Genomic DNA, 16,857 nt, shown 5'->3' on the forward strand with positions numbered 1-16,857 from the left:
GAAATTGACAAGATGGTTTTTGGAGAGAACCTCTTGATTCTGTACCTGCCTTCTATTGTGATCACGCTGGCCAATTTTATCACCCCGATAATCTTTGCCAAGATCATCCACTATGAGGATTATTCCCCAGGCTTTGAGATCCGGCTGACAATCCTCAGGTAATGCCTAGGCACGCCAAACAGATAACCACTTGTCACCTCCCCTGCCCACAGCAGACATTGCTAATCAATTGTGGTACCTTTCCCTGCTGGGTCAAAAATCCTCTTCAGCCTTCAGATAGTCTCCACAAATGAATCTGAGTTTTCACATGCAGAGAAATCTCTTTGACTTAAGCGTCTACTCAGCTGCAGTGTATTTTTGATTCATGTATTAGCACACTGACAGCTGAGGGCATAGGGTGTGTCCTTGGAGGAATGTTGCTCTGAAGATGTTAGAGCGAGAAGTGTATACCAGCAGGAGAGTGAGGAAGTGAGAGATAGAAGGGAAGGCAGCTAATAAAGGGTATGCTGTTTGGGAAGTTGCAACTGGGGCTCCATTCTGCGGGACAACTCAGGGAGTTTGCATGGAAAATATCTTAGGGTTTTCCTACTCAGTAGAGTGTTTGTCCTTCAACAAATGTTCACCGTCCCCTGCCTAAGGGTGGTTGAGTTCCAAGGGCATTAACTCCCCCACAAGTTCCATCCCACGGCCCCAGTGCCTGGGCCTTGGGAAGAGAGTTACGCTGGAAACGTGGAGTAGGAACCTGAGGCTTTTGCTGGAGTGAATGCTGACAAAACTGTGGCCCAGACACCGACTGTGTGTGCTACTGTTGCCTTTTTATAATTTGTTGTAATATCTCTTCTCATACTAAAAAATACTCAAGTTTCATTAAAAAAAAAATAAATAAGTGCCAAGTGTAAAGCTAGGCCCAGGGAGCTAACACATGAGTTAAGGAAGGTGGGGACTGTGTGAAACTGGAACGTTTTCTTTCTGCTTCTCAAATGCCTCACATGGTATTTGCATTTTAAAAGAAAACTTGTTATCTTGGAAATTTTCAAATAGGACAGTATGATGACCCCCTATGTGTGTCCATCACTTAGTTTCAACTATTTACCAACATTTTGCTAGTCTTCCTTCATGCAGTTCCCCCACTCAGCTGGCATATTTTAAGCTAATCTCAGGCAACATGTTTCACCTACAAAAGCTTCAGGGTATCTCTAAAGTGACAAGGACTTTTCTTTTTCTTTTTTTTAAGGTTTATTTATTTATTTTTTAATTAGTTTATTTTCTATTTTTAACTTTACAATATTGTATTTGTTTTGCCATACACTGACATGAATCCACCATGGGTGTACATGTTTTCCCCTTCCAGAACCCCCAGGACTTTTCTTTTTAAACATCACCATCATCATACCTCATAGAGTTGTCAGGTCCCTGATGGAGTTGCAGAGGACTTTCTGTGATTGGTTGGTCTCGGTTTGTTCAAATCAAGATCCAGAGAAAGGCCACCTGCTGTGATGGGTTGTTAATGCTTCTTAAATCCCTTTTGTCCTTTCAAAAATCTCCCTCCTCTTGTGTTAGGCCATTCGTTTGTGAGAGAAGCTGGGGCATTTGTCTTATATAATGTTCTTTATTTGGGGTTTAGATCATTGTTGCTTTGTGTCTTTTGTTTTTCTATATCCCCTTGTCACCAATAATGACTGTGGATTCAGACTTTTTAATTAGATTCCAATTCAGTTTTGAGTTACGGAAGCCTCCCTGACAATGCTGGGTACTCACATCTCCCAGGAGGACAGAATATCAGGTGGATGGTATAGGTTTGCTCCCCAACTCACATACTTTTTAATGTTTCTATTTCATTTAATTTTTTTAAAATTATAAACCAAACAATAAAAGAATCATCTTTAAAGAAAACAGGCCCTCTGCCCTCCTGTCTTGAATCCACTTCCTCCCCAGCAGCCCTTATCTACATGGTTCGTATTGTTCATGCCGACATTCACACGTTTTCTCTTTTAAAAATAGGATTGTTTCTACCTGAGACTCTGCAATGTATTTTTTCCCCCACTTCTCAATATATCCTAAGCCAGCTCTCAAAACTGATTTTTAGAAAATGCAATTAGTTCTTTTCAGGAGTTGTTCTGAGCATGGCTACATCATCATGGACTCAGGACTTCCCAGCTTTCTGATATATTTTTTTTTTCTTTTGCATTTAAAAAAATGTGTTAAAATATATATAACATGAAATTTACCATCTTAGCCACTTTTAAGTGTGTAATTCAGTGGCACAAAGCACATACTCAATGTTGTGCCACCATCACTACAGTCATTTCCAGAACTTGCTCATCATCCGAAACTGAAACTCGGTGCCCTTTTGTGGGTTTGCTGTTAAGAAAGGCAACTTCTCTGCACCCAGCCCTGTTCCGGGGGGCCAGCTTGCCCCGAGCCCTTCTCATCACACGTTCCCTGCCTCCCCTCTTCCCCGCAGGTGTGTCTTCATGCGGCTGGCCACCATCTGTGTGCTGGTATTCACCCTGGGCTCCAAGATTACATCCTGTGACAACTACTTGTGTGAGCTCTGTGGCTACAACCAGAAACTCTACCCGGTGAGGCTGGGGGGAAGGGCGACCTGCGAGGTGGGTCATTTAGGGGGGCAGTAGCATTAAGGTCTAGAGAACAGCCCATGGAGCCAAGGGTGTGAATCCCAGGTGATCCTCTTTCTTGCTCTGTAGCTGAGTCCGTCACACCAGGAACTCCTAAGGGCTTGAAAACCCAAGTCTGTGCTGGAGCTCAGAGGAGTGTTGGCTGGTGGCCTCCAGGAGCATAGGATTGGGGCTGGAAATGACCTTGGTAGAACTTGACTTTTTCTGCTCCAAGCAAGTCAGGCTCGTTTCTTTCTTGGTTTCAGTGCTGGGAGACCCAAGTTGGGCAGGAAATGTACAAGCTGATGATCTTTGACCTCATCATCATCCTGGCTGTGACACTTTTTGTGGATTTTCCTAGAAAGTAAGTGTGAGGGGTACCCCTCTTACCTCCCCCCACCCCTCATCCCCCCACAGGCTCCCATCACAGCTGCTCTTCACAAAGTGCTGGATGATTCCACATCCTGGAAACCACATCCTGGAAACCACTTGACAACCACTGGTGCCTTTGAGACAGCTCCAGGCCATCACCCCCAGTCCATTATGCGCCCCATTGAAAGGCAGCAGAAAGAGCAGAAATGATGCGGCTCTCTGGGGGGATGCCCTCGGGGTGACTTCTTGCCATGTCCCAGCCACGGGCCCTGTTAGTGGAGGCCCTCCAGGCTGCAGTGGGCACTGCATTTCCTAATCTGTGTTCAAGCCCAGCACTGCCATTTCCTTATCATGTGACCTTGGGCGAGTTATTTAAGCTCTGTGCCCGTTTTCCTACCTGTGAAATGGGAATACTGGCAGTACCCACCTCAGACCCCTTTGGTGAAGATTAAATGACAAAATGCAGACGAAAGTACTAAGAACACTCCATGCCACAAAACTCAACAAAACATTAACTGTCACCATCAGGATTATCATTACTATGCCTTCATTAAAAAAATTTTTTTCTCAGCATCTTCTTGAGCCTTGAGTGAAACTGTTCATTTAATCGCTTGTACAAATTCTTTTTTACTCACATGTACAGATTCTCCTGGCATATGCCAGAAGTTCAATAAACCTGTAAAAGTAAACATTAAAAAAGAAACTCTCCTTTTAAAAAAATTACACAAATATGATGTGAATTTTTATATTAAAATTTTTTAATATTTAAATAATAGAAATTCTGAGAGTAGTGAGAGCCCTCTTGTTATCTTACCCCTAGTCCCCCAGACCCACCCCACTCCTCGGAGGTGGCCGTTAACCCCTGGGGGTAGATCCAGCCATCTTTAAAAGAAAAACATATTTGCATAAATACATATATAAGTAAACACACAGTCTTGCTGGAAGTGTCCTTTTCTCACCCACAAATGGGATCATGGTACATCTACGTGGGTCCACAGCTTGCTTTTTCCCCCACACAAGCAAAATACCATGACTTTACATGTCAAGACACACTGATTTTCCTCATATGTTTTAAAGACTGTGTAACAGTCCACTGTACGCATGACTTCTAATTTGTTGATGAAGCCCCCACTGATGGGCACTTAGGTTGTTACCAGTATTTTTGCTAATATGTGGTAATGCTACAGTGAATAGCTGTGTGTATTTATCTCAGGCCCCTGATCCTAGGATTTCTGTAGAAAGCTCCTAGGATTCCAGGAGTGGCATACAGGGTGATAGGTCCCTCATAAGCCATTATCTGTGTGGATGCACAATAGCTCTGTACTTTTTGGATTGAGGGGCACCCAGCACACACAGACTGCCCAGGTCATTTACTGTCAATACAGTGCTGTGCAGTAGGCTGTGTTATAATCCCCCTGCATTTCAGATGAGAAAAATGAGCCTTGTCTAATGTTATTTGGCTGGTAAACTATAGATCTGAGACTTGGACCCTAGTCTTAATGACTCCAGAGTTCACTGTACTTTGCATCTTCTAGACACATGACTGACAGGTTGCATGAGAACTATGCATGGAAACAGCCCTAATTGTGTGGATGGGGTTCTGTGCCTTGGCTGACGCTGTAGTCCAGGTGGTAAACTATCCTGTTTGTTTGCAGGATCCTGGTGACCTACTGTTCCTCCTGGAAGCTTTTTCAGTGCTGGGGAGAGCAGGAGTTTGCCATCCCTGATAATGTTCTGGGGATCGTTTACGGGCAAACCATTTGCTGGATTGGAGCCTTTTTCTCACCCCTTCTTCCTGCAGTTGCAACCTTGAAGTTCATTATTATCTTTTACGTGAAAGAGGTAAGGAGAGGTGGGGTTGAGGGGACGATAACCCGGGCCATTGTTGATCTTGCAGGACATTCAGCACACACATGCCTGGAGCTCACCTAGATCCCATCAGATGTATCAGAATTGCATCCCTTATTTGGTATTATTTTTTTTATTCTGAAAAAACTTTGAATGGATTTTCACATTTTTATCATTTTGAGAGTTGAAGAATGGTCTTGCTCCTGTGGTTTAAATGTTTTTGTATGTAGCTAAGAGTTGAGTTGCAATTGATCAATCAGTTGACAGTGGTTCGTTTTGGTGATATTTAAGAAAAGGTTTATTACTTAAAATTATTTAATTTTCTGCTTGGCTTTTGGAGCTGGTGCATTTATTTTCAGTTCTCAATTATTTATGTAACTCCTCAAACAGCTCACAGATTGTAGGCGTTGTACCTGAACTAAGGGCTCAATGGGTGAAGTAGCCCTACAGATGACTAATTTATCTTGGCTTGTTAATCAAACTTTTTAAAATTATAGATGCAATATATGCTCACTGTTACACATACAAACAGTGCAGATATGTATTCCATCCCTTCTTCTAGAGGTACGCTCTGTTAATAAGCCCAACATAATTGTGCACCTAATATACTAGGCCCTGGGGATTAAAAAAATGGAAGTAATAATAGTATTATTAATAAGTACAATAGTACTAACAGGTGATAATAATACTGTGTCCTCCCAATCTGCTGACCACTATATAGATGATCATGTAATACTTTAAAGTAAGTACTGCTAGTAACCATATTTTATAAATTAGGAAGCTGAAGTTCAGAGAGGTTAAGTAACTGATCCAAGATCACACAGCTTATCAGTGACTCCTGAGATGAGAACCCAAGTTTACCTCACTCCAGAGCCTATGCTCTTAATCCAGTAGGCAGGGCCTTTCATTGGGTCATACTTTCTACCCGGCTGTTTTGGTCTTCGAAGAATGTTCCAGTGCTTTCCTTTGAAAACGTCAGTTGGCTGAAGTCACCACAGGAGAAATGGATGCCAGAAAGCTTGTAGGAACTTTTCTTCTTCCAGAAAATATCAGTTAGGCAGTGGCTTCCCAGCGTGTAGCTCGGTAAGGACAGCGTGGGGGTAATAGAATGGGTCACAGAGACTGGACTGAGTTCTGACACCCCAGCTTGACCGGCCAGCTGCCCCCAGACACCCTGACAAGATGTCTACCAGGGTCCCTCAGCTTACAAGATGTTCTGACTGCTGCGGTCACAGGAGCTTGAGGCTCCTGAGACTGTAGCTTTCTGCAATACTCAGGAGGAAGTATATGCCTCTTTCTCTCCCCCTCCCCACCTGATCTCCCCTTCAAGTCTTTCCCTCAGTGGAAATGTTTATTTTTAATATATAGGAAAGGAACTTAAGCACTGGGAGTCCAGTGTAGTGTTTCATTCCCCGGTCAAAGAGCCTGAAATCCCACATACCTCATGGCCAAAAAAACCAAAAACATAAAAACAGGAACAGTATTGGAACAAATTCAGTAAAGGCTTAATATATAGGAAAAACCCATGTGCCTGTAAAAATGCAAGCAAAGTATCTCCTATTCTGGTGTGTGGATATTTAATACATATTTAAGCCCTTAAGGAGAATACTTTTTGAATCCTTTCAAATCTTCATGTTGTATACTGTAAATATATCACGTTGTATACTCTACCTTACAATTTTATTTGTCAGTTATACCTCAGTAAAGCTGAAAAAAGAAATTTACAGTAAAATGTTTAAAAATACATTAAAAAAAAATGAGATTATACAGTACAAAGTTTAGACATCCTGGCTTTTCATTTGACATATACGATGTAAAGCTCTCTTGTTTTTTCGAAGGGCTAGGTGGTTTTCCATCGTATGACTCACTTTAACCTGCAAGGAACTACATTGATAGCTGCTTTGGTTGCTTTCAGTTATTCCCTGTTATCAACAACTGTAGCAATAAATACCATATACATGTGTTTTGGCCATTTTTTCATTTTGGTCTATATTGCTGACTATCCTCTAGAAAGGTTATAGCCAATTTATATTCCCACTGTAATACATGACTGTGCTCATTTATCCTCAAAGAAGCAGTGCTCTTCATTTTTACTCTTTCTTCCTTTCTCTCCTTAGATAAGTCTTCTTTATACCTGCAGACCCTCTCCGAGGCAGTTCAGAGCATCCAATTCTAATTTCTTCTTCCTGTTGGTGTTGCTGATTGGACTGTGCTTGGCAATTATACCTCTGACAATCAGCATGGCACGGTAAATATGACTTTCTTTCTAGAACATTCCCTTCTTGACTTGTCCCTCTTTTGTGTTGAAGCCTTCTTTGCATTCTTTATTGGCACCAGCAGAGGTCAATAAGTCACTCCTGGCCGTCAGGTCCACCTTGGTTTTGGAATCACCCTCTGGATGCTGAAATATCTCAGTTCACTTCTGAACTTGGACTTGCAGGTTTCCCATTGGTTTTGAGAGTGTCGTTTGGGTCTGTTCCACCCGATCCGTTTTCCTGGGACCTCTCTTCTGGTCGCCTTTGGAATTGTTTGTTTCTGATTGTAAAGATAATGCATAGTCACTGAGAAGACTTGGAGTGTCTTCTGTGTACCAGGCACTGTGCTAAGTGCTGGGGGTATAAAGACAACTCAGACATGGCACAGGGAGTGTATCATCTAGTGTGGAATTTTGAAAGAGGGGAAATGCTCAGTCCTGAGGATGAGAAATTGAGGGTTCCAGACCCGGTGATGCCACTTCTTCTGTTATAATCATTTATACCAGATACTGGAAAGAGAGTAAACGACTTAGCCTTTGCAAGCTATATGGTTTCTGTAGCACTTGTTCGGCTCAACTGATTATATATCATCTATGTTGCAACTTATGCAGCCCATGTTTCATCTATGTATATAAGCCAGCGGGCAAGACTGTGTTCCAACAAAACTTTATAAAAAATAGACTGTGGGCCAGATTTGGTCTGTGGGCTGTAGTTTGCCACCCCTTGACTTAGTCTTATGGAATTCCATTTATTTATTTTATTTTATTTATCTTATCCATTTCTTCATTGTTTTTGTCTTACACTGGAGCGGGTTGCCATTTCCTACTCCAGGGGATCTTCCCGACCCAGGGATCGAACCCATGTCTCTTGCACCTCCTGTGTTGGCAGGTGGTTTCTTTACCACTGTGCCTCATTTCTTCATCTTTAATTGAATAGCCTAGAACTTTGAATTCCTCTCTCAGGTTTTACTATTTTTTAAACTAATTTGAGTCTGTGTCAGTTCAGTTCAGTTCAGTCACTCAGTCATGTCTGACTCTTTGCAACCCCATGGACTGCAGCACAGCTTCCCTGTCTATCACCAACTCCTGGAGCTTACTCAAACTCGTGTCCATCGAGTTGGCGATGCCACCCAACCATCTCATCCTCTGTCGTCCCCTTCTCCTCCTGCTTTCCGTCTTTCCCAGCATCAGGGTCTTTTCCAGTGAGTCAGTTCTTTGCATCAGGTGGCCAAAGTCTATGTATGTTTATTGTAGTGGTAGTATGTTATATATTGAAAAATTCAAGTAGTACAGAAAATAGTATAAATTAAAGAGATTTGTTATGAAAAATGTATTTTTTAATACATATGGAATAATACTGTTTTGGCAACTTGATTTTTTTCACTTTTATATTATGTCCTTTTCCAGGCCATCATATACAAAACTCTTGTTCTTTTAAAATATTTTTTTAACTCTGAATTTTTAAATAAGAAATGCATTCACATGGCATAGAATTGGAAAAGTATAGAAGAGTATGTGGTGGAAATTCATCCTCCAATTCTGTTTCCTGCTACTTAGTTTCTGTCTAAGACAATCATATCTATATATTTGTGTGTCCCTCTCAGTGGTTATTTATTCCATTGTATGAATGGATTATAAATTGTTCATCCATTTTCTTAAACAACATTTAGGTTGTTTCCAGAAGTCTATTTTTATCCCTAAAATAAGGCTGCAGTGGAAAATTTCCTGTTACACAGAACTTTGTGATGTGACTATAGGCAATTCTTGTAAGCCTTAATTTTTCCCATTGTAATTTTATTTTTCCCTTTTTATTTAAAAAATTTTCAAATCTATAGAAAGCTGAAAAAAATGGCAACAACGACAACTTATATATCCTTTACCTAGATGTCCCAGTTGTTGCATTCTGCTACATCTGTCTTCTCTCTCTCTACGCATCATACCTTTTGTGTGTGTGCTGATGAACCACACCATGGTTGTTGGCATCATAACATTTCATTCCTAAATACCTAAACCTTCAGTTCCTAAAAGTAAGGACTTTATTCCTATATATCCACAATAACATTATCACACCTAAGAAAATTAATGCCAGTATCATATTCCTGCCATTGCCAAGTTTCTCCAGTTGTCCCCAAATAGTCTTTTAGAGCTTTATGTTTTAAATGAGGATCTTTCAGGTTTTACTCATTACTTTTGGTTACCATGTTTCCTTAGTCTTTTTTAACCTTTAATTCTTCAAAAAGTCGAGGCCAGTTTCCCCACCTCTAAATTAATAGGCTGAAGAGTGGTCTCGCCACATTCTAGAGCTGTCTATTTTCTCACAGTGTCATTTAATTTGATTTTTTTTTTAATTTCTGGTGCTCAATTTATTGCTGTTCTAGAATATCACCAGAGTATCTATCTTCGAGTAACAGGTTCTTTTTTTTTTTTTAACTGAAGTATAGTTGATTTTCAGTGTTATGTTAGTTTCAGGTGTACAGCAAAATGATTTAGTTATATAAATATATTTTCAGATTCTTTTCCTTTATAGGTTATTATAAAATACTGAATATAGTTCTCTGTGCTGTACAGTAGGTCCTTGTTGATAATCTGTTTTATATCTAGTAGTGTGTGTATGTTAATCCCAAACTTCTAATTTATCCCTACGCGCTCATCACCTTCTCCTTGGTAACCATAAGTTTGTTTTCTATGTCTGTGGGTTTATTTCTGTTTTGTAAAAAAGTTAATTTGATTCTTTTTTTTTTTTTTTTTTAGATTACACATACCACTTCTCTGTCTGGCTTACTTCACTTAATATGATAATCTTTAGGTCCATCCATTTGCAGCAAATGGTATAATTTCATTCTTTTTTCTGGCTGAGTAATATTCCATTGTGTGTGTGTATGTGTGTGTGTACCACATCTTCCTATTCATTCATCTATAGATGGATACTTAGGTTGCTTCCATGCAGTGAACATTGGGCTGCATGTATCTATTCAAATTAGAGTTTTCTCTGGATATATGCCCGGGAGTAAGAGCACAGGATCATATATGGTAATTCTGGTTTTTAACTCGACCTTCTGTCCTCAATTTCTTGTAAACTGGAAATCAAGTCTAGGGACTTGAGATTTCAGGGTAAGCATTTTTGACTGGAATATTCCAGAAGGCCCATGAGGTCAGGCAGTTCCTTGTGGGTCACTGTTAATGAAGCTTTGTGGGCGTGCAGAGGAGGGGTGCTCAGCCTGTGCTGCAGGCCTGGCCCTGAGCCCCGTGCTTTGTGTCGTGGCAGCATCCCTTCCTCTAAAGCCTGTGGGCCGTTCACCAACTTCAACACCACCTGGGAGGTGGTCCCCAAGACAGTGAGCACCTTCCCCAACTCGCTGCAGACGCTGGTTTATGGCATCACTTCGGAAGCCTTCGCAGTGCCTTTTTTCATGATCATCTGGTAAGTGAGAACCACCTGGGCTCTGCAAGTATTTTCCATTGAGACTGGTGGGCCGCTCTCCACGGGGAAATGGAGCTCACCTGAGACACTTGTTATGGTCCTGAACCTCTCTGAGCTGTACTTTATCTAATCTCTAAAATATTATAATAATAGTAATTCTTTCAGAATATCATTGAACAGGTTCAGGGAGACCCCAAATGTAAGGCACTTAGCCAGATGGCTGACTTATAAAATATAACCCAATAAACACTGCATATTATTAGTATTACTGATTATTCACAAAAATTAGTTGCTCTTTGGAAAAGGAATTGATAACTGGGCTGAGAGAAGAGTACCAGCGTAGGAGCATGCAGTTGAACCCTGGCTCTACCATTTACAAGCTGTGTGACCTCAGGTCATCACATATCCTCTCTGAGTCTTGATTTCCTCACCTAGGAAATGGAAATAAAAACGGCACATACCTTGTAGGGCTGTGAGAAGAAGGACACGGGGTGACATGTATGAAGTGTTTAGCAGAGGACCTGGCCCTTAGTGAAGGCTCAGTAAATGACAAGGGTTGGGTGCTGAGGCGATGAGGGCTTTTGTGCAGCGATTCATTTTGCGTGTTAAAGTAATTTTAATCATAAATGTGTGTTGAGGGCTTACTTTGTACTAGGCATTGTTCTAATTACTGTGCATTCTCATTATTCATAAATTCCATATTTTTTCTGTATTGTAAATATGCTTACTAGCTAAAATATTTTTGTAACCAAAAAATCAATACTAGTGATGCTTTTTTGTGGTTGTTTATGGACATGTGTTGAGTAACAAAAAATGAGTTGCTTTGACATACAGTGTCTCAGTGCATTTATTATTCCACTGCTGTAGTGGAATATCACAGACTGGGTCACTAAATATTATTTCTCATGGTTCTGGAGCCTGGAAGTCTGGGGTCAAGATGCCAACACGGTCAGGTGAAGATCTTCTTCCAGCTTACAGACTTCTTGTATTCTGTAATGGCAGAAGGGGCTAGGGAACTCTCTGATGTCTCTTTAATAGGGGCACTAATCCCGTTTGTGAGGGCTTCATCCTCATGACCTAATCACCTCCCACAGGCCTACCTTCTAATACCATCACCTTGGGAGTAGGACTTATATGAACTTTGGGAGAGCACAGTATTCAAACCATAGCTCAGACTGTAACTAAGTATCCTACATTTTTATGATCTGTTTATAGTGCCATAGTTTCTTGCATTTCATGCTTTTGGTGGTGGGTCATTTCGCTGTTCGTGCAGAGACATGAAGTATTGTCTAAGGTTTTCTAAGTGCACAAAGGCTGGGATGTGTTTTATGCAGAGACTATGCTTGTTAGATAAGCTTCATTCGGGCACACATCATGGTACTGTTGGCTGTGAGTTCAGTGATATTAAATAAGGTGTCTTTAAATAGAAACAGGATTATGTATTAATAACTCTCTCTCTCAAAAAACAAAAGAAAGTACTGATCAACTGACAAAAATGTTGTGACCAGAGGCACAAAGGAACCTACTCTGTATTTCCTTTGGGACCATTGTTTCAGAATTCACTGGTTCAGTGTGCCTGGAAACTATAGAACTACCACAAATCACTGAGTTGATTATAGCTTACCTGTACTAACTCCTGCAGTCATCAATTATCCTATGATACAGATACTACCACAGTAAAATCCCACCATGATGCAAGAAAAGGGTTAAAAAATTTATTTGTTAAAGGTAAGATACCGTTGATATTAATAAAATGATGTGGGAGTTGTAGCCAATTAGCCTGGAATTCAGCAGATCCTGGAATCCAGCGGCTCCATCGTTGTTGGTTCACTCCAGCTGTGGTTTGGCTGCCACCATCTGGCGGTGGTTACCTGATCTGGCTTCCACATCTTTCGGGGTCATTCTTGACCTTGGCCATGGGGACTTCCAGAAGAGAAGACTGACATCCCTGATTCCGGTGGCCCTCATTTCCTTAGCCTTCTCTGGGGAGACTGAACAGGCAGCCACCTCCCCTTCGTGGATGATGTTGCATGCTGTTTTCTTGGGCACTTGCCCTTCACTTCACTTGTCTGTCTTCTCAAAGATAATAACTTCAACCACCCACAATTGAGGTCTGGGGCTGCACAGAAAACAGGAGCAATTGCCAGTTGCTTTTATTCAGAGTTGTATTATGTGTTAGGCTTGTTAATTGGAGAAGGAAATGGCAACCCACTCCAGTACTCTTGCCTGGGAAATCCCATGGACGGAGGAGCCTGGTAGGCTACAGTCCATGGGGTCACTAAGAGTCAGACACGACTGAGCAACTTCACTTTCACTTTTCACTTTCATGCGTTGGAGAAGGAAATGGCAACCCACTCCAGTGTTCTTGCCTGGAGAATCCCAGGGACGGAGGAGCCTGCTGGGCTGCCGTCTATGGGGTCGCACAGAGTTGGACATGACTGAAGCGACTTAGCAGCAGCAGCAGCAGCAGGCTTGTTAATACTAGGTTTTACTCTGTTATCCCCATTTTACAGGTGAGGGGGCTGAGGCCAGAGAGGCTTCACAGTGAACATCCACAGTCATTTTATTCTGTGTTGAGCTGAGCTTCTGGCCCATCTCCTCCTCTCTCCCCTCTCATGTGTGTGCCAGCGGAGATTCAAGAGCTTTAGTATTAACCTAGAAAGCCAGGCAGGAATCAGTCTCTGCTGCCGCTGCCAAATAAAGCCTTTCTGGCTGTTTCTGATGCTCTCTGCTTGGGAGAGGTGAGGATTTTCTTTTTTTCTTCTGTTTGAACAAAGTAAAACTGCTCCAGGACAAGTGGGTAGGGTTGTTTTCCAGTGGCCTTCAGATGGTACAAACTCCCTAGTGACCTCTTGCCTTATGTTGCAGCCTCATTATGTTTTACTTCATCGCCCTAGCCGGAGCTCACAAGCGGGTGGTCGTCCAGCTCCGAGAGCAACTGAACCTGGTAAGAAAGCTCCGGTCCCGGGGGTCAGGGCCAGGGACATTTAGGCAGGACACAGAAAGGAATGGGGAGCTTCTCCCGGGGAGAGAGAGTGGAACACTTCCATCACCACTCCCCCAGAACTCTGCCTTCAGGCTCAGCCTCCTGCAGCTCCATTCAGGTCCTTGAGTCATCCGTGCCTTCAACATGTGCATCCTCATACTGTGCTGGGATGCAGAGGGGAAGAAGGGAGACAGGACTGCTCAGTGGCTAAAGGAAAAAGATGCATTCCGATTGCAAGAACTGCTGTAAAGATGGTATAGATGAGCTAGTTAGAGGGTGCCTGGTGGACCATCTGCTGCTGAGATAGCGGCCATCTCAGCAGGAAGTGACAATGGAGCCAAGACTTGAATGATGAGAAGGAGCCAGTTATGGGAGGTCTTGGGTATGAGAGTAACAGGCAGAGACAACAGTGAGGTCTGGGCCCAGGAGGAAGGGCAGTCTGCACAGAGGATGCAAGATGATGGGAAAGGCAAGGCAAGCTTGAGTCACAGTACTGCCTGAGGGCGCTGGTGAGAAGGCTGGGTTTAATTGAGTGTGATAAGAAGCCACTGGAGGGTGTTGTCCAAGTCTGATGTTCATTTTTAAAAGAACAGTTTTACAAGGCTGCTTTGTGGACTGGGGGCTGCTGGGGGTCCAGGGGACAAGAGTGAAAGAGACAGTTTGGAGGTCATTGGAAGTCCAGTAGTTTGGATCCTTGGCCTCGAATCTGATAGGTAATTTCTTGGGTTGAATAATATTTGTTTCCAAATATATTGACTGTGCTGTTGAACCTATTTCTGTTTTTAGGAAAGTCGTGACAAGCGTTACCTAATCCAGAAACTCACAGAAGCCCAGAGGGATCTGAGGAACCGGCTAGACTGACAGGGAGATGCTGCTGCCTGTGGCTTACAGGCTGGCCTGGTGACCTTCCAGCCTACGATATCCATCGGGGATTTTAGCAGAAATTTTAAAATATATTTTTCTGGAGTTTGGGCCTTTCCTGAAAGTGGCTCCATACATGCAGCTCCAGTGGCCGTGTTTACATTACCAGGTCCCTGTTTAGGGCATTAGAAACTTAGAAAAGCAGGTTCAAAACCACGTCTTTGCCTGTAACCCAGGGGCGACTTGACCAAAACACTGACTTTGAAGCTTTTCAACCAAAATTGAGGAGAGCCACTGAAACTTTTCAACTGCAATTGAGGAGAGACCACTCATGTTTTTACAAGCTTACTTGTATCAACTTTTAAAGTTTACTGTGCAGGTCATCAGTCCATGAGCCTGGGTTCGTTCTTTTGAACCAGGTTCTGGGGGTTTAGGCTGAGAGGTGTTCCCTTAAGAAGCAGTGACTCTGTGAATGGTTCTGTAGACTTAAAATGCAGAAACCCTGGAATCATGATGTTTGAAACAGATGGTGGAGCATGGAGAGGATGGTTATGTAATTTCAGCTATGTGGTAATATGTAATATGAGAGTAATACTGTATGACAGAGAAAAGCCCTTCCTGCCGTGTGAATAAGGAAGGCCCCAAGGGCCTTGGATTGAGCCTGTGATGGGGGGAGCAGCTGCAGCTTGGCAGCCTGGATTTCGTAGCTTCCTGGGCATGTTGCTACAGCCTCGTTACTCAGGGGAAGCTGCTTTAAGGGCCTGGATATTCACAACTTTCCATTCCCTTCTAGTCCTGGATTTGGAGACTTGGTAGAGGGCCCTGTGCCATCAAGATTAAGAGGCAGAGTGTGTCTCGCTCTTCCAAAGGCCGTGTCCCTTCCTGCACTGAGGTCTCTGATTGGCACTTCACCGTTCAGAGCTAGGCTGGAAGGAGCTGTTGAGTGCATGTTGGGGGCATATCGGCTGCAGCATCAGGCCAGCCTATGGCGGTGTACCCAACTAGACGGAATGCTGGAGCTTTTAAATGTACATATTCATAGTTTTAAGGGCTCTTGTTTTTCTTGTGCTTAAAATTTTTAATTTCATTTTACAAAACATGTAGATATCTCTTAAGACTTCTGTTACCATAAAAACCTTATGCAATAAATACCTCAGCATAAGCTTACCTGAAATTGATAGCTTTAAACCTTTTCACATAAGCCTTGATTATAGTTTAATCAGTTTTCATTCTAATACCTTCAGAATCTTTTCCAAAGTACTGTAGTTTTGTAATGGACAGTCTGTGCCCTCCTTCTCTTGTTTTCCTTCCTTTCACCAGCTCTAAACCTATCCTTGGGATAACCTGGCATTTAATGGTGGGTGCAGGTTTTAGAAAGCTGCTGCTATGAAGACTATTTCCCACCCCCAGGACTCCCCCATTACTCGTAAATGATTGACTCCTTACCCTTAGAAACAAAGCAATCTCACCATAGTTAACACAAGTCTATCTACTTGTCCCTTTGCCAGACTCTTTTCTTTTGCTCTTCTACAGTTAGTATTAACACAGGGTATTTTTAAAAACTATGAAACTGATGAGCTTTTCAAGCTTTTCTTACCTTTTTAAGGTTTATGAATATTTAAGTCTTAATAACTAGTATGGAATTTTGAACAAATGAAAGTTCATTCCATCCTTACTTAAAAAATGCTATATTGTTGGCATTTTTGCCTAAAGAATTTATATGTAGCGCATTCTTGCCTTCACCATGCTTCTGAGAACAGTCAAGTGTTCTGTGCAGTGTGTGTGTGTGTGTGTGTGTGTGTGTGTGTGTGTGTGTGTGTGTGTTGGTAGCTCTGTTTTCTTTCCCTGTTATTATACTGAAATATGCTAATATATTCATTTTAGGTAAATGCTGCTAATTTGCATACTTCTTACTTGAATATTTTTATGTATTTTGATAATTTTAATAACTGCAGGTGATGTCTGTATAATTGTTAAAGTGCAGCTCTAACAAATGTGCATTAAAACTACTGATTAAACTGTATCTTGCAGGTTTTAAAATGTGATTGTGTGTATTTAAATTCTTGGAGGGGTCTTGTCAGCAATCTAGTGACCATAGAAAACTATAACAGTTTGTAAGGTTGCTCTTTGCCTTTTTCTAGAATCAGAGAGAAGAAAGAAATATTTAATTTTAAAAAGTCATCAAATGAGTGCCTTAAAGACTCTTTTAAGCCAAGGAGGGATGTGTGTATGTGTTTTAAACTTAAAAGACATAGTTATTTCAAGCATTCCCTATCCCACCTCCCAGAGGGATTTTATTCTCCCAGAAAATTATAATATATATTCAAGCAGATATGTATCTGTAGTTGTATGCATGATATTTATTTATTTCTGAGCTTCTCCTTTTTTCCTCCTTAATAATATCTTGAAGATCTTGAATAGTAGCTACCCATTCTTTTTTATGAGTATATGGCATTCTTCCATTATGTCAGTGTATACTTTCATAATCATTTATCAG

General features: G+C 41.7%; 1 protein-coding gene across 8 annotated transcripts in view; it reads left to right on the forward strand.

Annotated features, from left to right (window-relative positions):
• The window catches only part of TMC7 (transmembrane channel like 7), a 55,738-nt gene extending 39,338 nt beyond the window's left edge, over positions 1-16,400 (forward strand). For 7 of the 8 annotated variants that reach the window (XM_081560820.1, XM_081560827.1, XM_081560822.1 and 4 more), the window contains 8 exons: positions 1-158; positions 2,465-2,582; positions 2,885-2,982; positions 4,646-4,832; positions 6,956-7,086; positions 10,358-10,513; positions 13,382-13,460; positions 14,286-16,400. In XM_081560820.1, the coding sequence (XP_081416946.1) occupies positions 1-158; positions 2,465-2,582; positions 2,885-2,982; positions 4,646-4,832; positions 6,956-7,086; positions 10,358-10,513; positions 13,382-13,460; positions 14,286-14,360 (1,002 nt within the window). In that variant the 3' untranslated portion in view covers positions 14,361-16,400. The remainder of the gene's footprint in view (positions 159-2,464; positions 2,583-2,884; positions 2,983-4,645; positions 4,833-6,955; positions 7,087-10,357; positions 10,514-13,381; positions 13,461-14,285) is intronic. The other variant, XM_081560821.1, reaches the window with a different exon arrangement.
• The last annotated feature ends 457 nt before the right edge of the window (positions 16,401-16,857 follow it).

The sequence above is a fragment of the Giraffa tippelskirchi genome, chromosome 13, assembly GCF_054371585.1.
Source record: "Giraffa tippelskirchi isolate mGirTip1 chromosome 13, T2T-mGirTip1v1.2.pri, whole genome shotgun sequence".
NCBI lineage: Eukaryota > Metazoa > Chordata > Mammalia > Artiodactyla > Giraffidae > Giraffa > Giraffa tippelskirchi.